The sequence below is a fragment of the Rhinolophus sinicus genome, linkage group LG02, assembly GCF_036562045.2.
Source record: "Rhinolophus sinicus isolate RSC01 linkage group LG02, ASM3656204v1, whole genome shotgun sequence".
In the NCBI taxonomy this organism is placed as follows: Eukaryota; Metazoa; Chordata; class Mammalia; order Chiroptera; family Rhinolophidae; genus Rhinolophus; species Rhinolophus sinicus.
This window is the reverse complement of record NC_133752.1, coordinates 36,492,183-36,518,652: the sequence shown is the minus strand read 5'-3', so window position 1 is coordinate 36,518,652 and position 26,470 is coordinate 36,492,183. Positions and strand designations below refer to the sequence as shown.

Here is a 26,470-nt window from a genome sequence, read left to right as displayed (position 1 = left end):
TAGGGTGACTTATCTATTTCAAAGATAAAAATACTTACAAGAAAAGTGCAAAAGTTAACTATAATTTAGAATATGGGTTACACTAAAACTTAACCTTATTTGTATTCTAAAACTCTTAAGGCAGCAATAATTTGGATGACTTCGTGTTATTTCCTAAGTCAGATTATTTACACAATATTCTACCACAGTGTAACACACATATAATAGTGTAGTGGAAAGAATATGAGAATGAACTAAAATCAAGACCTAGTTTTCAATTCTGACTTCAAATAGCCTATAACCTTCAAGCAAGTCATTTACGTTTAGCCCTCTCTGAGCCTCATTTTAAACAACTGTAAGATACAGAGAATAATTCCTTTTATTTCTTGTAAGAAAAGCAGGGTGATGGAATGTAACATTTCCAAAGTGTCTATTGTATGGATCTTGTAATTTGCAGAATATTAACAAGTAAGCCAGTAGGAAAGGATTCTGTGAGCCAAAGAGTTTGAAAAACACTGGATGAAACCAGGCCAAAGACCCTGTTTCCCCGAAAATAAGACCTAACCAGACAATCAGCTCTAATGCGTCTTTTGGAGCAAAAATTAATATAAGACCCGTTCTTATTTTTCTATAATATAACACTAGGTATAATATAATATAATATAATGTAATATAATAATATAATACTGGCTATAATGTAATATAATATAATAAAATTGGTTTGTATATTCTCAGTATACAGTGAATGAAAGACAGGGGAGTTAAGGGAAAGGTTTAAAATAAAATGGGGGAGGTCTTTTTGAGGAAGTCATTCTTTTTTGTTGTTGTTCAAATGAAAAAATGTTCACTTCTTTAGGAAACTCAAACCAATGGAGACTCTGTAAGTGGTAGAAATTTAAAATAATTTTTAAAACACCCTAAACATTGATATCCATGACTACGCCTTTTTTGTAGGCCTCAGCTGGTGGATGCTGTCACGTCTGCTCAGACCCCAGACTCATTAGATGCTATTTTGGACTTTCTGGATTTCAAAAGTGACAGTAACATTATCCTCCAGGAGAGGTTTCTCTATGCCTGTGGATTTGCCTCCCATCCGGATGAAGAACTCCTGAGAGCCCTTATTGTAAGTCAAATGGATACTGTGAAAATAAAGGCTCTCAGCTGCTAAAAAGCGCTTAAAAATCTAAGCAGTAATTAAAAGTTATTTGTGTCAAAATGAAAGGAGCACTAGAGCCTTCTGATTATTCATATTAAAATTCTATTGAACTATTTTCTTTCCATTAATCATTAACTGTACAGTAAATTATTTTACATAGTGTTTTCTTTGCAATTCCTCTAAATAATACAAACTATACTTTATGGAAATTTAAAGATTGTGTTCGCCTATCATATAATATGACATAGGACAAAATTTCAGAAGCGAGAAGTCTTGGTTGTGCTTCAAAAATTGATTTTAAAAGATTTGCTTTGACTTCAAAAATCTTCATGGTATTTAATACACAGTATGTTGCAGAGATGCGGTTCTTCCAATATTTAAAAATTTATATTGGGAGCACAAGCTAGACTTCTCTTGGATCCAAAAAGTTTTTTAAAGTGCATTTATCCACTGATGATCTAGTCAAATGTGGATCATCTTTTTGGAAGGCAAATGGGCCTGTTTGAAAATCTGATAATAACATTGAAGCTCCTTTTCACCCATACGTAAAATTTTACAGTTTTTTTTTGTTGTTGTTGTTTACTGACCCAGTGAATGCAATCCCTAAACCTCTAAGGAGTTCATAGATCCATGTTAAGAATATCTGGAAAGGGGAGATTCTATTAATTCTTCATTTCAAAGTTAGATATTGAATTTGTAAGTGTCTCCAAAGTAAAATTCTGAGTTTGAAGTTTAGGAACATAACATCAATTTCCTCAGGCACTGGTTACTTTGCTTCTTAACTAAAAATGTCGTTTGGAAATGTTTAAATGTTTTGGTAACCTATTTTATCCCTGTTTGGCTAATAGAGTAAGTTCAAAGGTTCCTTTGGGAGCAATGACATCAGAGAAACCGTTATGATCATCAGTGGGGCCCTGGTCAGGAAGCTGTGTCAGAACGAAGGCTGCAAACTCAAAGTAAGTGTGAATCCAATGTCATATTAATTAGTATATGGTTCCAGACCATCCTATTTAAGACTCACAATGCTGCTCACCACTGGCACTCCCAATCCACTTTACTCTATTTTCCCTATTTGCATAGCAATTACTGTCATCTAACATACTTTATAATTCAGCTATTTATTATGTTTGTTGTTTACTGTCTCCCTCTAAACTCCATGTAGAATTGGATCTTTCTTAGTTCAACACAAATTGCTTAAAATGGTACCTGTACATAGGTAATATTCAATAAGTACTTGCTAAAAACTGAATAGTCCATTAATTCCCCATCAATATATATTTATTGAGTTCCCACTCTGTACTAAGTTTGAATGGTATGTGTGGTACAGTCTTGTTCTTAGAAAAATAATTAGACTCTAGGGCTACCTTCTAGAGGAGAACTTTATTTGCAGTAATTGTGGTTAGCAATTTTGAGTTTTGATGGTGGGAATTATTTATTTCTAAGTACTTAGAACTTTATATTTTATTTTTATTTTCATTTTCTCAAAGCTTCTCCACTTGCCTGAGTGGACTATCAATTTTAACATCTTTCTCATTAAAATAAAAGAAAACAAAACCTCACTTTGTAAGCATAACTAAATACGGAAAATCCAAGTGGATTAATATACAACACAGCCCATCTTTCTATAATGCAAATATATTAAAGATGCTAACTATATAAAACCAGTCTTTTTTCTGTCCACATTGATCATACAACCAGCTTCTAGTCAGCATTTTTCTTCAATCTTCAAAAGACATCACTATATTATTTTGCTTACTGACTGCTTGCTATTAAAAACAACAAACAGAATGTTCTTGAAACCAAATAGTTCCAAAAGAGGCAACTCATAACTAGAATGTAAACTAGCTATGAAGAAGATCACTAAAAACATCAAAGGCATTGACAACGTCTGAGTAACAGCTTATTAAGACTTGGCAGAAATCAAATTTGTATAATTTTTATGACATCAAAGAACTATGACTGCTTACATTTTTCTAATTTCCATAATTATTTGAGTAGCTGGTTTACTTCAGCAATCATATGTCAAATATCTTGGTTAAAGACAAGCCTCACATATGAAAACATCCATTCAGCCATATTTGATGATCATTTATTCTGTGCGAGATATGATATTAATCCCTTAATATAAAGATACATAAAATATTTTACTATCCTCACAGAACTCCTAGTTTGTTTATCAAGTGCAAACAGATAAATACAATAATACTGAAATATAAAAAGAGTGCTCTGAGACTACAGAAGGTGTAACAAAGTATTCTGTTTGGGGTGCTGGGGAAGCTTTCACCAAAATAGTAATATTTGAGCTTAGTCTAGAAGAGCTTTGTAGGTGAAGAGATAGTGCAGAATGAAGGACGCTAAGAGAAAAACAACAATGTCTGAAAAGTCCTAAAGTCAAAATGTGCCTGGTATGCTTGGGAACAGTGAGAAATTCTGTGTGGCTGGAGCACAAAATATATGTTTGTGGGGCAGATAAGTGGGAGTGGAGATGCAGAAAAGGGGGGAAGAGAGAAGAGAGGTAGGCTGGATCTTGACTGATGACAAGGTAAGTAGTCCGGCCTTCATTCTATACAGAGAAGGGAGAACAGTGTGGTTTTTAGGCAGGTGAATGACATACTCAGATGTTTTATTTAGAAAGAAGCAAAATGGTATCTTGCCTGAGTATCAGCTAAAGTAGAGTCAGTGAAATCTGATCGGAAAGATTTGCAAGAACCTGGGCAAGAATTAGTAAAATTGTGATTAATGTAGGAACAGTATGGTGAGAGAAGGAGAGAGATTCAAGAGCCATTTAGGAGGTGGAGTCCCCACTGATGGAATGTGGGAAATGGGAAAGAGGTAGGAATCTAGGCAACTGTTAAGTTTCCAGGTTAGTGTACTAGCTGTATGGTGATGTCCACCACTTACAGAAAGTTTGTAGAACCTAGTTTGGGGGTAGGAAGAGGGTAGATCTATTAATTGGTTTTGGCCATGTTAAACATGAAATCCTTTGGGCCACCAGGTTAAGCTTGAAATCCTTATGGCCACAGGCAGGTGACCATACCCATCTGCAGGCCAGAGAAGAGTGAACACCAGTAAAAGAAAGCGGCTGAAATTTTGGGAGAGAATAGGATGAGTCAGAGGATGTGTATAGCATAAGGAGGAAACTGAACAAAGGATTAAATTTAACGTTCTTTTGATAATGGGACAGCTTAGTTCCCGTCACAGCTTTAAAAAGTGAACTAGTCACTATCACTGTCGCTCAATTATTTTGTTTTTGAGCAACCTTTAAAAAAAAAAAATGCATCTTTGAAAATAATAAGACTTGGCCACCAAATGGACTGTAGTAAGTATTCAAATTTTCTTTTAAACTTGCTGCTCTGGGCTACTCATCTACCATTTGCCCAAATCAAAGCTATACAATCAGAAAAAAAATGATGTATTCTAAGTATAAATTTAAGGTGTCTACTGAGCACACAATACTTACACTGCCCAGAAGGTACCTGCCATCCTATCACGTGTTATAGCCTTTCAGCATTTAGTAGCGTGAAAGCTACAGCCCTATGGCAGTCTGAATGGCAGCGAGACACGTTCTTGAGTACTAAGTCCCTATTTCGTTTTTCTGTTTGGTTTTTGCTTACATTTTGATTTCCCTTCATCCTAATTTCTTTTTTCCCCAAATTCGTATTTGAAAAAATTCAAACCTACAGAAAAGTTGTAAGAATAGTATAATTCCATGAACATTTGTATACCTTTCATCTAGATGCACTAATTTTCAACATATTACTGTATTTGCATGATTTCATTCTGTTTCATTTCATTTTATTTTATTTTGATTGAATCATTTGAGAGTGAGTTGCAGACATCTGACATTTTACTCCTAAATTCTTTTAATTCTTACTAATTGAGTTCCTTTGCCTCTTAAAATGGGCAAACTACATATATTTATATTTATTAAATGGTGAGTTCATACTGCTACCTCTAATTCCAATCCAGTATCACAGGGTTTTCTCTCTCTACTTCTCCCATTCCATAATTATTTCATCCTTCTGTCACAGTGAGAACGCTGGTTTTCAAGAACATCAATCTACCATTCATTCACTCAATCCGAAAACGCACACAAAAGCTTTTGGAATTGCTAGACCAATATCACTACAAGAAATAAACTGACTAAATAAGATTCAAGACCTCATCCCTGTTCTTTTTGTCTGTAAAATATATTCCAGTAAAGGTATACAGTCAGAGTTCTATGTTCAAAAGTTGCTTGGATTAATTCTTTTTCATTCTCTCCTGTTTAGTTATGTTACCAATTTGATATACATTTATGTTCATTTGTTTCTGTTTGAATTCAGTTTTAGCAGTCTTTCATCCTTGTTGATTTTATTTTGTTTTTTGAATATATGAAACATTAAAATGGTTCAAAAGTCAAAACTCTATTTTAAAAGTATTCTCAGAGATGTCTCATTCCCTTTCACCCATTGTCACCTAACAAAAGGTAGGTGGCACCTCTTAGGCACCATCTAATCATTGCTTTAGAAATTCAATGAATGGGCAGTTTTATGAATCAATCACAAGGGAATTTTTAAAAGGATTTTATACATTCAGAATGTGTTCAAAAGTAAATATGTCTATTCTTATATTCATTGCTTAAGAATATGTTAATGTATACATTATAAAAAACACAACACCTTTATCAAGCATTACTTGTTCATTTTCATGTGTACCTCAGTCGGGCACACAATGCAAAACTTTCTAAACCTTTAAGTTGTTTTCTTGGGCCCAAGAATGAGGCCAATCTTACCCAAGCCTTGTTTAATGCATGGTTATGCATATGTCTGAGGTAGTATGTGAATTTTTTTAGGCAGTGGTAGAAGCCAAGAAGTTAATCCTGGGAGGACTTGAGAAAGCAGAGAAAAAAGAGGACATCATGATGTACCTGCTGGCTCTGAAGAATGCCCTGATTCCGGAAGGCATCCCACTCCTGCTAAAGTACGCAGAGGCAGAAGACGGGTCCATCAGCCACCTCGCTATCACCAGTCTCCAGAGATACGATGTCCCTTTCATAACAGATGAGGTAATTTCCCCAAGAATATTTGCAAAATTTACAAAAGGAAAAAAGCAGGCCTACACACAAGTCAAATGCAAACAACTTTGAAGTCGCCCTATTTTTTTTTTTTCAAACTACCAACCTCTCTTTCCTGTTTAGAAATGACTCTTAACTTGGATTTAAGGTTGTTCTGAAGCAGCTCACCTTTTGAACAGAAAATATCTTATATCCTGAAGCATAAATATTAAGGCATAGCCTCTTATTTTAAGAAACAAAGTATTTTCAGAAATATCTTTATTTCCATAAGTTTTAAGATGCTGTTAAATTTTTGACACTGAAATATCCTGGCTTAAGTATTACTGTATTGGTTCCTACAGCTACGTTTTCAGGAAGCTGTCTAAATTCAGCTTCTATTAAGGCAGAGAATGTTGGTAAACCTCAAGAAAAACTGCGCACTGAGAATGATGTTTCCAGTTTGCAGCTAAACACCTTCCCACCAGTTTTGTGTCCAAGTTGATAGGATGCAAAGCATGATGGTTAGGATCAGGGGCTTTTGAGACAGACAGACCCACATATAAATTCTACCTCTCTTCCCTTTGTAGTTGTTTATGCTTAAGTTGGTCACTTAACTCCTAAACACCTGAGAACAGGCCTATATTTGGGGGAGATAGAAAAAAGGCAAAGGGAAGTAGAACTGAAAGAAATATTTATAAATGCCTAGTACAAAACACTACACACAGCATATCACAACAAGGCAATGCTGGTAACTAATGGAATTATTTGTTGCCACAGAATGCAATTATTTTGGCAAATTTTCTTTGGTGTTAATGCATTATTTAAAAAACATTCCCCTAATGTAACCTATGGACTTTCAGTAATAATGATTTGTCAGTATAGGTTCATCAAATTAACAAATGACCACGGTGGTACAGGATATTGATAGAGGGGGAAGTTATGTGTGTTGTTGTGGGGAGCGATGAGGAGCAGAGGTATAAAGGAATTCTCTGTACGTTCAGCTCAATTTTTCTATGAAACCTAAAATTGCTCTAAAAAAATAAAGTCTATTAATTTAACAAAAGAGAAGGGAAGAGTCTGAGGTACTTCCCTGTAAGGAAATGTGAGTTCATGTAGCCGTCTCTCCCCAGAGCCCCATTGCCACATGCCAGTAGTGTCTTTAAAAATTTATATTAGGTAACATCGTGATATGCTACAATAACAAAGGGGCCTCAAAATTTCAGCTTATCAAAAATTCATTTCTCATTCATGCTATGCCTCAGACAGGTAAGGAAAAATGTGATCCTAAGTTCACTACAGTAGTGGAAGAAAGAGACAGAGAAGGCCTACCAACTCTTAACTGACTCAGCCCAGAAGTTGCTGAAAGCAATACTGTTCATAATCCATTAGCCAGAAGTATGGCCCCAACCTAACTGCAAAGGAACCTGGGAAATGTAGGAATGCATGTGGATTTTAAGACCACTGACTCTGCCTGCCACATTATCAGTTTAAAAAAATCTAGATGTGCACTAAGTTTGAACGTCTTATGAACAGGTAAAGAAGACTTTGAACAGGATATACCATCAGAATCATAAAGTTCATGAAAAGACTGTGCGCACTACTGCTGCTACTATCATTTTAAATAACAATCCATCCTACATGGAAGTAAAGAACATCCTGCTGTCTATTGGGGAGCTCCCCAAAGAAATGAACAAATACATGCTTGCCATTGTTCAAGACATCCTACGTTTTGAAATGCCTGCAAGGTAGGATACGGTGCACCTAACTCTCTGCTGATTCAGACTTATTTGTATACTTGTGTGGTACACATGTGGATAATACTAACGGTGTGGTTGTTACGCTGGGTTGTGTCACAAGATCCAAGAATTTTCCAAATTTCCTATAAGAGAACTGTATAGTGGACCAGGTAAAACAGCTTCACTTTGGCACTATGATTTGGAATTCTGGGTACGATTTTTGCTCTAGGTCTCCTGTTTAGTCTGGTAAATATATATTGCCAAGTGTTAGTCATGTTTTAAAATCCGACTACATTTTTAATAGGACTATTTTTATAACTAGCACAACAAAATGATGTTAGGTTGTGCTAGACAGACCCACTTGATAGTCTGTCATCTTAACTTCCCAAATGTTCGAAATCTTTAAAGCCTCATTTATCACAGATCAAGTAAATTTACCATTTACGTTTAAAACCGTAGGCATGACCCAGTTTAAGGACTATTCAAGATAGGAAGACTGGGACCGGCAGACTTCATTGCTTTCAGTTACCCTTCCTGGATTCATCTTCTTGCCAGTTCCCAAGTCTCTTCTGAATTCACTGATGTCTCGCTTCCAAGTAGCTCCCCTCAAAATCTCTACCCCTCCTCCATGAAACAGAGAGCCAGAAAAGAAATTTCCATTTTCCCTGAGTTACATGCAGAGCACTACCTCAGGAAAGATCAAATTTGAGCATTACCAGTTGAAAAGGAAAACAGACATGGGAGAGATGGAAAATAAAGAGAAAATGGAAAAAAAAACCCAAAAAGGCAGTAAAAAATTGAAGGAAAGGAAAACAAGAAATAAGAAGAATGAAGGAAAAAGAAACAGGAAGTGAGTGGAAAAGAGAGAAGAGCAGGACAAGTAAGGAAGAAGAAAGGAGCGTGAGTGAGGGAGAGAAGAAACAGTCCGTCTGCAGCCATCTATTACTAGTTGAGGATCTGATTTCTCCTTCTATTGCTTTGTTTGCTCTTAGGACACTCAGTGGAGGAGATCCTGGGTGGATTTGCTTCCCCTGTCTTGTGAACCTAGTGATTCAGGGCCTAAAGAAGAGGCAGTGGGCTAGGGAGCAGCCTAGGAAAGGCGAGGAAGCCATCGCAAATACTGTGGGTCAGATTCTGAGAACCAAAAACGTTAGCGTTGTAAGGGACATTAAAGGCCATCTTGCCTGGTATCTCTTTCCTATGTAGGGGTCTAGCCTCCTGGCAGGTGGTGTCCAGACTCTCCCTGCACCCTTCCAGTGGCAGGAGGATCACCTCCTCTGGAGGAATTTGTGTCGTTGTTCATAGACTCACCCTCACTTTGTATAACTGAAATCTTTCTATAGGCCCTGGTTTTATCCCCCAAGAAAGCAGAACAGGAAAAATTATGCATCCATGTGCAGGCCCTTTGAATATTTGAGGACAGCTGTCATGACCCTCCTCATCTTTTTTTCTTCCATGCTAAAATCTTATAACTTACTGATACTGGTGGGGGAGGAATCATATAAGGTACCCATTTCCTCCTCTTGACAATTTTCTACCTTAGATCAAAGTCCAGATTTCTTTAGTTGGTTAAAAAAATATTTTTTGCTGTGTGGTTATAATTTTATAGTTACTGATATGATTAGGGTTAAGTAGTTAGGAATGGAAAGATCTCAGCACTATTTCATAGGTAGACGAGGTAGAGGCACGAGTTACTTTAGAGGAGACAATGATTTATATATTGTATGGGTCTAACAGATTTTTCCTTAATTGAAAACGGCATAAACAGAAGAAATTTCTAGAAATTTACTGTTATATATCATTAGCCAGTGACAACAACGTTAGAGGGTATAGCAAATGTTTAAAGAAATATTGGGAACCTCCTCAGTTTGGTACAGCTTTCCTTAAAAGTATATACTATTTAACAATAGACTCGTGATGATTCAAACAACATGTGCTTCCCACTCCTGGGGTGTCTCCATCCACCAGCTTAAGCAATCTCATAGCTGAGTGGCCTCATGTTGCTCTCATTTTGATAGCAAACTAAATTTCAAATATCTGAGGATGAAGGGGAAAGCCCTCATCCTGATGCTAGCACTCCAGCTGGCACCTCCCCAGTCTTGGAGCATCATGAGGAACATTTGGCCTCCTTTTTTTTCCACTGAGGATTTGGTTTTTTTCCAAATCTAACTTGGGAAACAGCCATTACAATGAATGTGCAGCTTTTTCCTTTTACATGTTGCAGCAAAATGGTTCGTCGAGTTCTGAAGGAAATGGTTGCTCATAATTATGACCGTTTTGCCAGGAGTGGATCCTCTTCTTTCTATACTGGCTACATACAACGTACGTAAACCAAGAAGGGGTTCCTCTTCCATGTCCCTCCCCAGCTGAGTATTGCTGGAACTGTCATTAAATTATAGTTTTTGTTGTTTTCTGTTTTCGTCATTAGGTAGTTCCCATTCGGCAGCTACTTACGGCCTTGATATTCTTTACTCTGGTTCTGGCATTTTAAGGAGAAGTAATCTGAACATCGTTCAGTACCTCGGGAAGTCTCATCTTCATGGTAGCCAGGTAACTCATTTTCCATTAATTTTGCTGAATAAAGTATGTAAGAAATTAGTCTGAGGTAAAATAAAATATATGCTGATGATAACACTATAGAATGCATAAGTTAATGGTGACTTGTGTAATATGTCACCCATGATTGTATCATCTGCAAGAGGTTTATAATCCCAGAGGAAGTTCCAAATATGAACTAGAAACCTAAGTAATTTGATTCACTGGACTTGCCAAACATCTATTTGTCTTTTCAAAGGTACAAATATTGACAAAATTGAAATCGTGCCAGTATTTCTCACATGTGTTTTAAAAAATATGTTATTTTTATTCACAGATGTATTCCTTGAAGTCCCAGATACTTAATTCTAGAATCTGTTTTCCTTCTCTGGGTGTTTCTATGAAGAGATTGATTCCCCATAATAAAAGCTTTCATAATAGAACATGGCTCTCTAAAGAGTCAATCTATGGTTTCCCAATACTGCTAGGAGAGAAAAGAATAAAGTGTAGGCTAGGTATTCAACAACTAGCTGACTTCCATCCCTTTCATTTTATCTAAAATGTGGTAACACTCTGTAAAGGCTTCTTAATTTTGAAATATGCTTTCTTTTTAGGTTTTATGCGTAGCAAATTATACCCTTCTAAATAAGCTCAAATTATTTAAGCTTTAACAATGATCCAGTGCTATATGAACTTGAGTTCCTATCAATATTACATTACCACACCCTTTGATAGAAGTCTAGTCAGAATACCATGCTTTTGTTTCCTGAGGAATCACGTCTGTTTCCTGACATGCATTCTGAAATGCCAAACACCCAGTGGTTAAGGGGCTGCGTATAGGGGACAAAGCAAATGTAGGACTCCTAGGTATGGTAGAGATCAAGATGTGAGTCCCCACATGGTGTTTATCACTTTTCCTTTGAGCTACAGATAAAAGGTTGATATGGAAAGATGTGAGTCATGGCTTAGAGAGTTCCACACCTCTCATAGTAGCAGCCTTAGGGTGAGTTTCCCAACACTTTTCCATCTCCTTGTAGGGGCTTTACACAATAGCTAATTCATTATGTATGAGACCTGGAGAGACTAAGAGTCTCTAGATGACACTGTAAAATGGAAAGCTCACAACCTTTGTAGTCAGACAGAAGAATTTGAGTCCTACAACATGAATAAAAATCATATGTACCCCCAAAGGGTGGTTGTGAGGATTAAATGAAGAAAACTAACTCATATTCAGGCATAGAGTTGTGTTGTGTTGTGTTTTCGTTTTGCCTAGCTGCTGCAGATTTTTGAGTTTTTGACCCCTAGGAAATTTCTGGCTGTAGCTCACCATCACTTACAGAACAGGCACAGACCTTACGTCATGAATGTTATATCCATTTTTCCCGAGGTGGTCATTGAAGCCCAAGGACTGGAGGCGTTAATTGCTGCCACTCCCGATGAGGGGGAGGAGAACCTTGACTCCTATGCCGGCTTGTCAGTCATCCTCTTTGATGTTCAGCTCAGACCTGTCACTTTTTTCAACGGATACAGTGATTTGATGTCCAAAATGCTGTCAGCATCTAGCGACCCTGTCAGTGTGGTGAAAGGACTTATTCTGCTAATAGATCATTCTCAGGTAATTCATTCATTCTACACATATTTATTAAATCCCTACAATGTGCCAGGCACATTTTAAATGTGCCTTGTGCTTGGGGACATAAGACAAAATTCCACCCATCCTGGAGCTCACATTCTAAGCATTCAGCCTCTTGGTATTGTTTCCCTTTCTCCTTTTCTCCTTTGCTATAGGTAAACAGGGATTTATTTTGCCTTTATTAGATGATTAAGACAACTCCTCACTGTTGAGGCAAAAGAAAATATATGCTGATGATAACACTATAGAATGCATAAGTTAATGGTGACTTGTGTAATATGTCACCCATGATTGTATCATCTGCAAGAGGTTTATAATCCCAGAGGAAGTTCCAAATATGAACTAGAAACCTAAGTAATTTGATTCACTGGACTTGCCAAACATCTATTTGTCTTTTCAAAGGTACAAATATTGACAAAATTGAAATCGTGCCAGTATTTCTCACATGTGTTTTAAAAAATATGTTATTTTTATTCACAGATGTATTCCTTGAAGTCCCAGATACTTAATTCTAGAATCTGTTTTCCTTCTCTGGGTGTTTCTATGAAGAGATTGATTCCCCATAATAAAAGCTTTCATAATAGAACATGGCTCTCTAAAGAGTCAATCTATGGTTTCCCAATACTGCTAGGAGAGAAAAGAATAAAGTGTAGGCTAGGTATTCAACAACTAGCTGACTTCCATCCCTTTCATTTTATCTAAAATGTGGTAACACTCTGTAAAGGCTTCTTAATTTTGAAATATGCTTTCTTTTTAGGTTTTATGCGTAGCAAATTATACCCTTCTAAATAAGCTCAAATTATTTAAGCTTTAACAATGATCCAGTGCTATATGAACTTGAGTTCCTATCAATATTACATTACCACACCCTTTGATAGAAGTCTAGTCAGAATACCATGCTTTTGTTTCCTGAGGAATCACGTCTGTTTCCTGACATGCATTCTGAAATGCCAAACACCCAGTGGTTAAGGGGCTGCGCATAGGGGACAAAGCAAATGTAGGACTCCTAGGTATGGTAGAGATCAAGATGTGAGTCCCCACATGGTGTTTATCACTTTTCCTTTGAGCTACAGATAAAAGGTTGATATGGAAAGATGTGAGTCATGGCTTAGAGAGTTCCACACCTCTCATAGTAGCAGCCTTAGGGTGAGTTTCCCAACACTTTTCCATCTCCTTGTAGGGGCTTTACACAATAGCTAATTCATTATGTATGAGACCTGGAGAGACTAAGAGTCTCTAGATGACACTGTAAAATGGAAAGCTCACAACCTTTGTAGTCAGACAGAAGAATTTGAGTCCTACAACATGAATAAAAATCATATGTACCCCCAAAGGGTGGTTGTGAGGATTAAATGAAGAAAACTAACTCATATTCAGGCATAGAGTTGTGTTGTGTTGTGTTTTCGTTTTGCCTAGCTGCTGCAGATTTTTGAGTTTTTGACCCCTAGGAAATTTCTGGCTGTAGCTCACCATCACTTACAGAACAGGCACAGACCTTACGTCATGAATGTTATATCCATTTTTCCCGAGGTGGTCATTGAAGCCCAAGGACTGGAGGCGTTAATTGCTGCCACTCCCGATGAGGGGGAGGAGAACCTTGACTCCTATGCCGGCTTGTCAGTCATCCTCTTTGATGTTCAGCTCAGACCTGTCACTTTTTTCAACGGATACAGTGATTTGATGTCCAAAATGCTGTCAGCATCTAGCGACCCTGTCAGTGTGGTGAAAGGACTTATTCTGCTAATAGATCATTCTCAGGTAATTCATTCATTCTACACATATTTATTAAATCCCTACAATGTGCCAGGCACATTTTAAATGTGCCTTGTGCTTGGGGGACATAAGACAAAATTCCACCCATCCTGGAGCTCACATTCTAAGCATTCAGCCTCTTGGTATTGTTTCCCTTTCTCCTTTTCTCCTTTGCTATAGGTAAACAGGGATTTATTTTGCCTTTATTAGATGATTAAGACAACTCCTCACTGTTGAGGCAAAAGAGAAAATATTTGACACAATATGAGTATAATGTAATGTCAATTATATCTCAATACAACTGAAAAAAAGAGAAAATACTGATGCTAACATAAACAAGAAATTATGGAGAAATTAAGCTAGGTTACAAGACAGCAGAGATGCCATTACCCATCCACTTAGTTTACCTGGGCATTTACTCCGATATTTCCTGGGCATTTCCTGATATTTACTCTGAAGGCAGTAGTTAAACCACATAGTTTCATAAATTACTGAGGACATTTATCATGACAACAGTGATGAAGAGCCATAGAGTGCATCATTTTGACCCTGCCAAATTAGTAGAGGCTCAAACAACCACTGACACCAACCACATGTTTCATGGAGACTCTTTGCCCCAAACTCTCACGTTCACAGAATCTTACAAAGGTTCATTCATTAGTAGAGAATAGGAGAACTTGCATTCACTTGGACTGCATTCTTCAGAATGATTTTCAATTTTCCTCACCCCCAAATCTTACATTACTGTACTGAAGTATGACAATACTATCTTCTGTGCAGTAGAATTTTAGGTGACCCAAGATACTATGGAATAACAGTGGTCTTCCTCAATGGATTTTTTGAGAAACAGACGTTTATCTGAATAACCTTTGAGTTTGGGTATTTGATGCTTAATTTTTTTTAAATGACTTGCTATGTTTCCTGCCTTACTAAGCATACCAATATAAAAAATGGAATATTTGCTAAATAAGGATCCTAAGGGAAATCCTTAAAGTGATCACTATGTACTTTAACTCATACTTATAATAATATTAGAGATATGTGAGGAGATTGGATTAAAATTTAGACTATGGGACTTACTTAGGAAGTTTGCTTTTATGGTTTAATAAATTCATAAGTGATAACCTAGGTTTGAATTTCGCCCCACTGTTGCTGTGTGCTCTTGGGCAGTTACTTAATAACCTTAAACAAAGATTTTCTACTAATGAAGTGAGGCATTTGGAAAATGATTCGAAGTTTTTACCAGCGTTGTTCTTTGCCATATAATTTGAGGATTCTCATTTCTTGGGTTCTGGTTATGAAATCATAGATTTTAAGAGCCGGGAGAGACCTTAAATATCAGATTTTACTAAAACTCCTCCAAAACATGATTGGTTAGAGTTAATGGTAATTCTTTACCTTTATTATTTCTCATAACAATTCAGGATAGCTGTATATAACAACAACAAAATAATCTAGGGTAGCTTAACCACATAGTTTGATTTTTATCATGTAACAAATATTTGGAAGTAGGTGTTAATATAAAAATCCTAAAATATTATCAGTATCCAGGTTCGTTTTCCCTCAGCTCAGCCATCTTTACTTGTGGCTCTTAACCTCTTGCTTGTCATCTCATGATTATCAGATGACTGCTGCACTTCCAGCGCTATTTCCTCATTCCAAGAAGGAAAAAGAGAAGGGTCAGGGACAATAGAGCCTGACTCTTTTTTAAGAACTTCTCTGGGAGCACCATCTATTCCTACTAAAGATAAGCATCTATAAAAGGAAGCCCTTTTGTTATTGACCAAAATTGTGTCATGGGGATATCTCTAGCTGCAAGAGAAGCTGGTAAATATAGTTTTGACAATGGTTGAATTGACACTATGAATGAAACTATGTTTCTATTGATATGAATGAAAAGAAGGACAACAAGCAGTGCCTTTCATATCCCTCAATCCTCAAGGTCACATGAGAAAATAGTTCTCAAATTATATCAAAATTATACACTGTACATTTCCTTTGCAGTATTACCTTTGGGGAGATTCATTCTTAATGAAAGAATCTCTAAAGAAGGCATGAGTGCTGAGGATGTAGTTCACATTTTAAGACAGGTATAATAACAGTTCAACATCATCTGTATGTGCTCAGCTACCCATCAACAAGGCCTAATGGTATGAATCCAGGTATAAAACTTGATGCAAATATAAGTAGTAATCTAGATCAGAGTTAACAAACGTTTTATGTAAAGGGCAGAAAGTAAATATTTTAGGCTTTGCGGGACACATGGTCTCTGTTGCAACTACTAAACTCTGCCATTGTAGAGTAAAAATAGCCATCAGCAATATATTAACGAATGAGTGTGGAAGTGTTCCAAAAAATTTTTATTTACAAAAACACCCAGTGGGCCAGATTTGCCTGCAGGCCATAGTTTGCCAACCTCTGATCTAGATTAATTTATAAGATTTTTCTATTCATTAAGCTAGGACACCTAAGATATAGTCTAAGAGAAAGATCATCCCCAAGCTATTAACTATAATCCAATGCCTGTAAATTTCAGATTGGAGTATTTTGCAGATCTGGGGATATTATACAAATAAGCTGTTTGAGGCTCCCTGCTCTACAGAGCACTCCAATAATGTCATTCCAGCTTCAGAGGCACATACCACTCTAGGTCAAGTGCTGACATTGAAGGAAATTTTGGCAGTGGATGGCCTGTCATAGCTACCAGGGCAGATGGAATTACTCTTTGCCCCCTCTGTCTCTGTTTGCGGCTAATTGTATTGCTCTTCAGAAAAGGATGCCTGATAAAGTCAGCTTAATAGGGAGATCCTCTTTAGTCAGCAAAGAACATATTTTCCTGAATGGAAGGAATGGGATGAGTTGTGAAAATATCAGTGTCTGGGCTATAAGAAACATCTTTGGAACCAAAACTAAAAGATCAAAGAGGCCACAGTAGCTACATATACAAAGCTCCAGTGTCTTGGTCCTCTAGTTCATAGGCAAGAATTTAAATAAATATGCACTTTGGGTCAAACAAATTTTTTGCAATGTCTCTCAGAGCAGGCTTCCTTGTACATCAGGAGACAAAGACAGTTATGATATTATGATAGTCATGGATGGAAGTAGAATAGTCTCCACCACTAGGACAGTCTGGCTCCACATGTAGCCTCCAAGCCTGATTTTTCTTTTCAGTTTTCAGATACAATACCTACCATGTAAGATTAGAATGGGAATTACATGAAATTTCAAATGTAGAGCTTTTAGGATGCAGTTGTGTTCAAAAACTGATAGTTGCTCTTATTTTTCCCCCCTGAAAAATCAGAACCACTGCACTTTGTGGTTTAGTCCCTTCTACAGGGGTCAGTGGTCTGTCTATGGAGGTCCAAGAAAATTCCTCTGTGACCACACATACGAGTTCTTCCATGATCCCTGTGCTTGAGAGAAATGGAATCTTCCCAGAAAGCCAAGGCACTCCTCAAAACCCACATTGCAGTGGAAATATTCCCTCCCTACAAAAGGAACATTTTCTAATAGCTGTGAAATGTTCTTTTCCATGGCACTTGGTATGTTGGGACATCCACCTAATGTATGGTCAGTAGGAAGGCCGAAGGCCAAAGTCCACATCACAGACCTCTGCTGGGTTGGGTGGACTAACGAGATTATAATTTTTCAAACTGGGAGCAGAGAAGAAGATACAAAGAAAGAAATGCTTCAGAGACAGGGCACACAGTAGGGCTCATTTGGGACCAATCACAGTTACAGTGCAAATGCAGAACTCTGATATCTTGTTCCTGCAGTTCATAAGCATAGGTTAAATCTCAACATGATTATTGTGGTTTTTCAAGATAATTTGTGTTTCTTCATATTAGTTATGATGCATGAGACAACCCCTGCATCCTATCACAGCCACATTTGTTCTAGACTGAAAGTAGCTGTAAGTATCCTTAGGGCTCTCTCCTAATGTGTCTCGAACTCTGTGTCGGGAATCTCATGCTTTCATCCAAGTGCTTTTCAGACTGAAGGAAGCTTCATGCCACAATCAGACTTTTTTCTTTTTTTTTATACCTGGTTGTAAGCCAAGTTCTTTGAGTGACATTCCCTGCCACATTTTTTGAAAAGTGGAGATAATTCAAGGAGATCAACAGGATCCTTTCTAGACAGTGAAATCATGACATTTTTAGTTGGCAAAGCACAGCTTGTGTGGTGTGAGTAGGGCAGTTACATAAAGTTGGTCATGCTGCCAGTTGTCATGAACCTAATCAACATTAAGGATACGGAGCCTTTTCCCCAAACCATTACCATTTCCAATACTGTCCCCAAGTGTTCTGATTCCAATCCAGCTGATGAAGTTTTCAGCCGACATCACCAAAGCTAACATGCATAGAAACTGCAAGACTGAAAGGCGAAATGCTGGCAAACAGCACCAAACAGTGAATTTCAGACAACTACAAAATTACTTAGGAGGGAATATGTTTGTAAGTGAGTACTGTCCCTCTGGAATATGCTGTCAAGTTCATGTTGGACTCAACATGTTAATCTGATGTCATTCCAAATGTCAAACAACACGATATTAAGGTTTAGTTAAATTGCCTTGCCTTCCTTTCCTAGCTTGATCTAGGCAGTTCCTGTGGCTTTTATGCTGCACTGGCAGTTTTTATCATGCTTCTCATTTGCCAGCAGGATGCGGTTGTCTGTATTTGACACTGCGTATAACTAGAAAAGTGCTAAAGAACTTCAAGAAGTCACCCAGCCCAAACTCTCTGCCCCACCCCAAAGCCACAACTGGATTCCTGATGGAGACGCCTTCATTTTTCCTACTCTGCTGGTTCTCAAATTTGGGTGCCTCAGAATCACGAGGGCTTATTATCACACAGATGGCTGGGCCCCACTCTCAGGGTTTCTAATTCAGTAGGTATGGGACTTCCGTTTCTAACAAGTTTTCAGGATGCTGATATTTTTCATCAGGGGACCACACACACTTTGAGAACCGTTTCCCTCCCAAAGTGAGGCAGTGATGTAAAGAAAACACTCTTCTTAATTGTCACTTCACTTTTTTAGTATTTTAATTGACTCCATAATTTAGCAAATTAATAATCTATTTCCAATGATCAAGGTTAGAATGTGTTTCCAAACCCAGAGAAAGACTCTAACATTAACACAGCTCAGATGGTGTTAGCCAGGTAGCAAGAGGTTCCATGTGCCTTGGAAAGGGGTTGGCTAATTGTGATTATTATCACTATTATTATATATTTTTGCTTCCAGGAGCTTCAGTTGCAATCTGGCCTGAAGGCCAATATGGACATCCAAGGTGCTTTAGCCATTGATATTTCTGGTGCAATGGAGTTTAGTCTGTGGTATCGTGAGTCAAAAACTAGAGTGAAAAATCGGTAAGCATACATATAATACTCTGCAAAGAACTGTAGAAATATGTTTTCAGAATTATTTAACCTTCTGACTTTTCAAAATCTATGCTTTCTATTTGTAACCAGTAAAGCACAGAATAGGAAGTAACCACGGGAATTCATTATCCCCATAGTTTCTTATGAGCAGGTCAGTACCTAATACAATTCAGCCAAGAATCTTCTTGATTTTTAAAGACTTCCATTGATGGCATGCCTAGTGGATGAGAGGTTCATCTTCTCTTGGTATTCCACTTCAGTAGTTGACAGTGCTGTCAGGAAATTTTACTTTGAAACAAACTTTTGGAGCTTATCCCTCTTGTTGGGATTTCAAATCTTTTTTTCTGTCTTCAGTGGATAAAAGTTAAATGATCACTTTTGTGCAGAATCTAAGTATTAAACATTAAGAGTCCTTAAGTTTTTTTGTTAGTGCTCATTTTTCTAAACAAAAATGTTCTCAGCTCCTTTAGTTTTTCTAATCTACCTGTCAGTTCAAATGAAAGTATTTTATTTTGATCCTAAAATAATGTCTCTGAACCAGTGTAATAATCAAAATAATTATTTTTCTGTTTGTTATAACCCCAAAGAAAAGGAAATTGAAATGCAATTGATTTTTACCTTTTTTTGGATATTTAAAAATATGGTGAGGCAGAAGTGATATAGGAGTGATAAAATTAACTTTTTAAAAATTTTGAATTATGGATGAAGAAATTGAGGACAGTCAAAAGGTGGCACATTTAATGTGAAAGGTGGCCCATGGTGTTACTAAAGGAACCAAAGAATGAGACATGGAGCATGCCATCAGAGCAGAGGAATCAGCAATATAGTTTAGCACTTCCCATTGAATCAGTCATCTGTTTCCTCTTTCTGAAATATTTTCTAGATAGAAGTTTCCCCAAATTAAACTGAATTGAATTCTTTGCAGAAAGAAATCAACAACAGTAATAACAACAACAAAAACTCTGGACTTTCAAAAAGGACATAGTATCCCTAAGAATCTAGCAATATCTACAGGGTAGCCAATCTATCTTCAATTTCCCATTTGTTTGTTTAAAACAGTCCAGTGTCAGATGGGTAATAGACTTATTGGGATTACCACTTTGTGAGGTATATAAATATCTAATCACTACGTTGTTTTGCACACCTGAAACGAATATAATATTGTATGTCAACAGTAATTGAAAAATAAATTAAAAAAATACCACTTAAGCTTTTGTTGAGTGTAAGCTATTAAAAGGTAAAATGAGGTATTCAGGGGTTTAAGTGATACCACCTGTGACCTACTTGTACACTGATAACAATAGCAGCTGGTGTGTTTTAAGTTGCACAGCAAAATTGAGTATCCCTATCAAAAAAGCATGGACATACACTTCTGATTTAATTGTGAGAGTCGCTTCCCACAATCTCATTTAAAGTCTACAATTAAATTAGAGTGGTCCAAGACATAAACCTTCTACTGGGACTGTTTCTCCTCTTCATTTTCATCCAAGCCACTCTCCCTAGTCAACCCAGTATGTCTATCTAGTCCTCTGGGCAATTGTTGGAGAACCCACCATAGCCGTCATTCCTGGAGCACCCATTGTACATGCCCTACTGTAGGAATGGTTCTTTGTGACACAACATTTTTTCAAATATCTTGGCAACCATAGACTTACGTGTCTAGAGACCCTCTGGAGAAAGTAATAAGGTGGAATTAAAATAGCTACATAGAAGCCAACAGAGAAACCAAGAAAATGGTTATGCACATAAGCTGTCTTCCTTCTGAGTTTAGACTTTCTTTTAAGATAACTCAGGTATTTCTGACTTCCTGAGAAGACCAGTTTCCAGGCATACTGCTATTTTCATCTTGGCACTTGGTATGCTTATTCCAAACAGTAGTACCCGATAGACATTTCATTCTCACATCTAGAATTGAAGGCTGGGGATGGTTCAGGGAAAGGGCAAACCTTCCCTGCCCAGCCTCCGGGACTAATCAGGCCCTGGTTACCAAGAGAACTCTAGCACATTTAAGTCACATATTACTCACATAAGTATTTCCTTCCAGTCTTCAGCGTTATGAGTTCAGACCCTGTGAAATTATAGCTATTAGTTCAGCTCAGTTAAACGCGTATTAACAGTTTTTTTTCTGCCAAATCTTTAGGTTGGCTGTGGTAATAACTGGTGACATCACCGTGGACTCCTCTTTTGTGAAAGCTGGCCTGGAAATCAGTGCAGAAACAGAAGCAGGCATGGAGTTTATCTCCACAGTGCAGTTTTCTCAGTACCCATTCTTAGTTTGCCTGCAGATGGACAGGGATGGAGCTCCATTCAGGTAAGGAGCAGCACTTGTGGAATGTTCCAGGGCCATCCCCAATTCACCAGGAGCTTGCACCCACTTTGAGCATACATTTTCAGAAATTAAAAGAAAATGGTGAAAATCCAGGTGAAACATGAATTTTCTTTAAATGAATAAAAGAATAATTGATAAAGCTAAAGAAAATCAGTTTTTAAGATACCAAAAACCATAATGACTAGTTCATTTCATTTGGGAAATAATATCACATTCTATCCCGAAATAATTTATCAAAGAAACAAAGGGATTTGATTTATCATAAGAATTGCCATGTAGTTTCAGCAAAAATACTGGATGCGTATTTACTATTGGCTGTCTTCACAATTGTTTCCTGGACAGGAAGTTCAAAACAAAACGTCTTCCAATTATTTACCATAGTTTAAGAGCCCAATAGAATTCACAGTTTTTAGGTAATCCATACAATAGCAACTTGACATTGTTTAAGCTTTGGCTCAAACTTCAGAGTTTGGGATTTTGAATTAAAAAAAAAAATGTTTTCAGTAGAATTCTTAGTGTCTCAAAAGCCTAATATATAATTGTCCATGTTACTTTCCCAGCACCTCTTCCACTCTAGAGCTTCTCACTTACACCATGTCCTTTGAGTCTTGTAACCATGTTTATAACAACACTGTCACGTGGAAGTAGAACACTTTAGGTCTAGGTGGCAATGACTCTTCTGTTGTAGACGTTTCCTTGACACACTATTAACCATGAAAGCAATTTGTATACTTAAAACAGCAAGCCATATCTTACATCATCTCTTTTGATAAGTAGGCCCGAGTTGAGCACCTTCTTTGTATTACTGACGTTTCCTGATCCATACCAGGAATGCACAAATGACATAAGTACAAATATGAGTTGGTTATATTTTTGCAGAATACAATATAGTGGATTATAATCAGAATATTATGCTGTTGTTAATTTACCCTAATTTATGTGTGGAATAAAGTTCCATTAATGCATTTAAAAAAATCAACCTCCAACGGTCAAAATGCAGTGACCACCAACTCAGGCATATGGCTAACTGGTTTGGTTTCATGTTTCACTCAGGCCAGAGCTCTGGGAATGTTTCCCTATGAGCATTCTCATCTTAAATCCAGCTGGACTTGCTACTTACTCAAAAGGGGAGTGTACTCAAGGTGGGGCTCTTGGAATGAAGGGTGGGAGACATAGCAAGGCTTGCAAAGCTTCACAGCATATTCAAAAAGCTGAGAGAAATTTAGTCCTTCATTCCAGAAAAATGCATGGCAGACTTCCACATTCCAGGCATTTGAAGTGTATCTGTTTGTATAAAAGGAAAGGAGAAGAGAAAAATCGCCCTATTCACGGGCATGGAAGTTGGTAGTCCTTGGCACTCATATCCTTTCTCCAATTGCTCTGAAACAGAAGCTTCCAGTGTACACTAATAACTTGGCTGTGAAGAGTGTGAGGTGACTTTAATATGTGTGTAATTTTGTTATTGTTGTTGTTGTTACACAGGCAATTTGAGACGAAGTATGAAAGGCTGTCCACAGGCCGAGGATATGTCTCACGGAAGAGGAAAGAAAGGCTAGTAGCGGGATCTGAATTCCCTCTCCACCGAGAGAACTCTGAGATGTGCAAGGTGGTGTTCCCCCCTCAACCTGAGAATACTTCCAATGGTTGGTTTTGAAACTGATTGGTGATGTTTCACTTGCATCCATCTCCCTAGAAGGGATACAATGTGACATGCCTAAGTGCTTGCTCTCTGAGAGCACGGTGTTTACATATTTACTTGTATTTAAGATTTTTGTAAAAAGCTATAAAAAAATCCCTCAAATGACCAAATTTGGGCCTATTCAATATACTACCCACAATGTCACTTTGAGCCAAAATATGTGACATTTTTAGCAATATTCTTAGTTTTTTTGTACCTCTTCCAAATCCCATTTGATACAGCGAGAAGAGTTCTGCCCTAAGTAGAAACTATTGTTTATTAAAAAAAAAAACACCAAAAAAGCAAAATACACACTGAAAAGACCTCATTTTTTTACAATAATTTTTATCAGTGTGTGTGTAGCCCTTGATAGAACCTTAAACATGGATTTTTTTTCTACCAAACATATTCCTCAATCAGGAAAAAACAGACCTTTGTGGGGGTGGGTAGCGGGGAGAGAGGGTGGAAGGAGACGGGGCAGTAAGGGACAAGACTTTTTAAAGACTTTGGTCATCCAGCTTCAAGAATTAATATTACTCTCTTCTGTTGTTAGTTTTACTAAGAATTCAGATAGAAACCACACAGAATTACAATATCCCATCTTGTCCTTTTGCTGACCACATAGTCCGTCCCCTGCCTTCTGCCTTACAAAAATAATGGACTTAGCACATAAAAATTAAAAATATTACTTACAGAAACTCCATTTTATTTTTTCTTGTGCTATGTCTCTTTGAGCCTGCAGTGTGGTCCTTTATAATAGATATCTGTCCTTTATAAGGGATATCATCATATATTCATCGTTTTATCTTTCATTCAATTGTTCTGTGGTGGAAGTTCCAGTCTGTTTGACTACAATCTGTATGAAAGCCAGAATGACTGAAATAATTTAATATTGCTTTGAGAAACTGATGGATTTGAACTTGTAACATATAAAATCAAGAAAAGATTATATTTATACAAATTAAAAGAGGTATTTTGAACATTTATTATTAAAACAGATATACATGTTTGTAATCATAAACCCAAAATAGATATGTTCATTTGTCCATTAAACACACACACACACACACACACACACACACACACAATGGAAACTTAGGTAGCCTACCATTGGTTGTAAATTTAAAATGATGTGTGATGAAATAAATATGTGGAAATCCTATTGAATTGCTTTTGTCTTCTCTTATTTCAAATACCCTATTTCTCTGTTCATGCCAATTACCTGAGCCCAGACACATACACAAATAAGTCTCTGCAGATCTCTGGAACAGGCTAGATTCTCTAATAGGAGGTCAGAGCCCTGTGGAAAATGAGCCACTGAAATTAACCTCAGTCAGAACCCCTTAAAGACCTGTAAACTTAAAAACAAGCTCTAAGCCCACTTTTCATAAAGCTCTGGGACTGGGGTCCTTACTGTTCTGTTATTGAGAAGAGAGAAAGGAATCAAAAACTGGAAGCCGGGGAGGTGTGCCGTTGGTGATGGCACTGGCCTTAGAAGAAGCATCTGTAAAGATACTCATGCTGCAGCAAAGGCACGTTGATCTAGGGCACTAAGCTGAAGAGTCGTGGGCTAAGGAACCTCAGCCATGGGATGGTTAACACATCACAGCTGCTTCTGTGACGCGTAAAGCAGTGATTCGCTTATGAGTGATGACTGCCGTGTTCTGCGTGTTAGTGTCACACTACCCACCGCCCGGCTGCTGAAAGCTTAAAACATATTTAAATAATCTAAATGCCCTCCTGCACGGGGAGGGGAAGCAAAACTTGAGGTAACCTGTTCCAGATTCAGACTGATTGAAATTTCACTGCTCCTCATCAATTTAGTTGTCAACTAAGAGGCAGTGGGGAACAAGGGAAGGGGACAGGGAGGCCTGGCTTGGGATTCTAGTTCCACTACATACTGGGTGAATGATCTTGGGTGTGTGACTCAATCAATTGTCATCTCTAAAATAGGTATGATAACCTCTATTTCACTGAGTGGTTTTCAGGATTTGTTGAGATAATGAATGTAAAATACAGTGCCAAGCACACAGTAGCATTGGAGATTGTCATCTGGAGATTCGAAGTGGCAGCAGTAAAACGTGGAGAATGTGGGCATCGATCCCACTACCTCTCACATGCTAAGTGAGTGCTCTACCGTTTGAGCTAATTCCCCACACAGCAGCATTTAATAAATGTTATTTCTGCTATCATCAATGTTGTTTTAAATATTAGCGGTGTAGTGAGCGATGTTCTTATTTATCAATGATCAGCTTTGCTCTCATTTGTCAGGTTTGTTTGCACTTTATTTCTGCCTCTACTTTGCAACTAGTTGGAAAGCACAGTGGCATTTCCTCTTTAACGCTCACTGCTTGACTTGGATGTCGCCACCTCTCACATGCAGCATCCAGGAAGGTGGGAAATGGAGGAGTACAGCGAGGGCAATTTGGAGTAAGATACTTGTGCATATCGGAAATCTCACCTTTTCCACATCCTGCTGCTATGTAAACCGCCAAGCCTGGCAGCTTCCTCATCCGTAAAATGAGGAGCTCTCATAGGTTGTTGTGAGGATGGAGTGCGGTAATGGGCTAGTGCCTGGCATGGAGTCAGCACTTAATAAGTGTTCACTAATAGTAACTTTTTACATGTGGTCTTATAGAACTGCAGAAGAAAGCAACATTTTATGTTCTGACTTCATGGAGTGAATCTATTTTCTGAACTTAGGAAGATTACCAAGTTTGTTTATGGGCTTATCAGAAAAATTTCACTACTTTCACATTATAAAAATTATTGTCACATTTTGTAATAACATGACTTTCATCCATTTCTTTACATGCCCAAATTAACTTCAGATTTCACCAATCCTTTCTTTACCAAATTCCTTTGCCTTTGTTCTCTGTGAATGTGATGATTACCAAGAGGAAAGGATAAGTGTTTTCATGAGGAAGCATGGAATGAATCTAAAATTCAGCCATAAAATAAGTATGTTTTTGGAAGAAATAATAAGGAGATTCCACATCATAAGTGAAATGGAGAAAATTTTGAGAACAAAGAAAATACCTGAAAATTGCTTCCCAGCTTAGTCATTATCCTTCCTCGGGACTTGAGCAGAATACTACATCTGTGTCTAAACTTTTTTCTAGTTTTAGTCACCACCTCTCTCGTGGCCAAGTTCTCTTTCTTTGTCAGGGTCCCTGCAGGAAACAAGGTCTCTACATGAAACGGACAGCACATCCAACCTGGGTAATTTAAGAATTGCTCAATAAACTATATAAAGAAG

At 37.5% G+C, this 26,470-nt stretch overlaps 1 protein-coding gene across 1 annotated transcript in view; it reads left to right on the top strand.

Moving 5' to 3' along the window:
* MTTP (microsomal triglyceride transfer protein) overlaps nt 1-24,373 on the top strand; it is a 53,355-nt gene extending 28,982 nt beyond the window's left edge. Inside the window, exons 11-20 of the mRNA XM_019757656.2 lie at nt 934-1,102; nt 1,984-2,091; nt 5,970-6,182; nt 7,704-7,915; nt 10,131-10,228; nt 10,335-10,456; nt 11,829-12,056; nt 19,068-19,192; nt 21,345-21,515; nt 23,016-24,373. Of these exons, the coding sequence (XP_019613215.1) occupies nt 934-1,102; nt 1,984-2,091; nt 5,970-6,182; nt 7,704-7,915; nt 10,131-10,228; nt 10,335-10,456; nt 11,829-12,056; nt 19,068-19,192; nt 21,345-21,515; nt 23,016-23,187 (1,618 nt within the window). The 3' untranslated portion in view covers nt 23,188-24,373. The remainder of the gene's footprint in view (nt 1-933; nt 1,103-1,983; nt 2,092-5,969; nt 6,183-7,703; nt 7,916-10,130; nt 10,229-10,334; nt 10,457-11,828; nt 12,057-19,067; nt 19,193-21,344; nt 21,516-23,015) is intronic.
* Nucleotides 24,374-26,470: the final 2,097 nt, after the last annotated feature.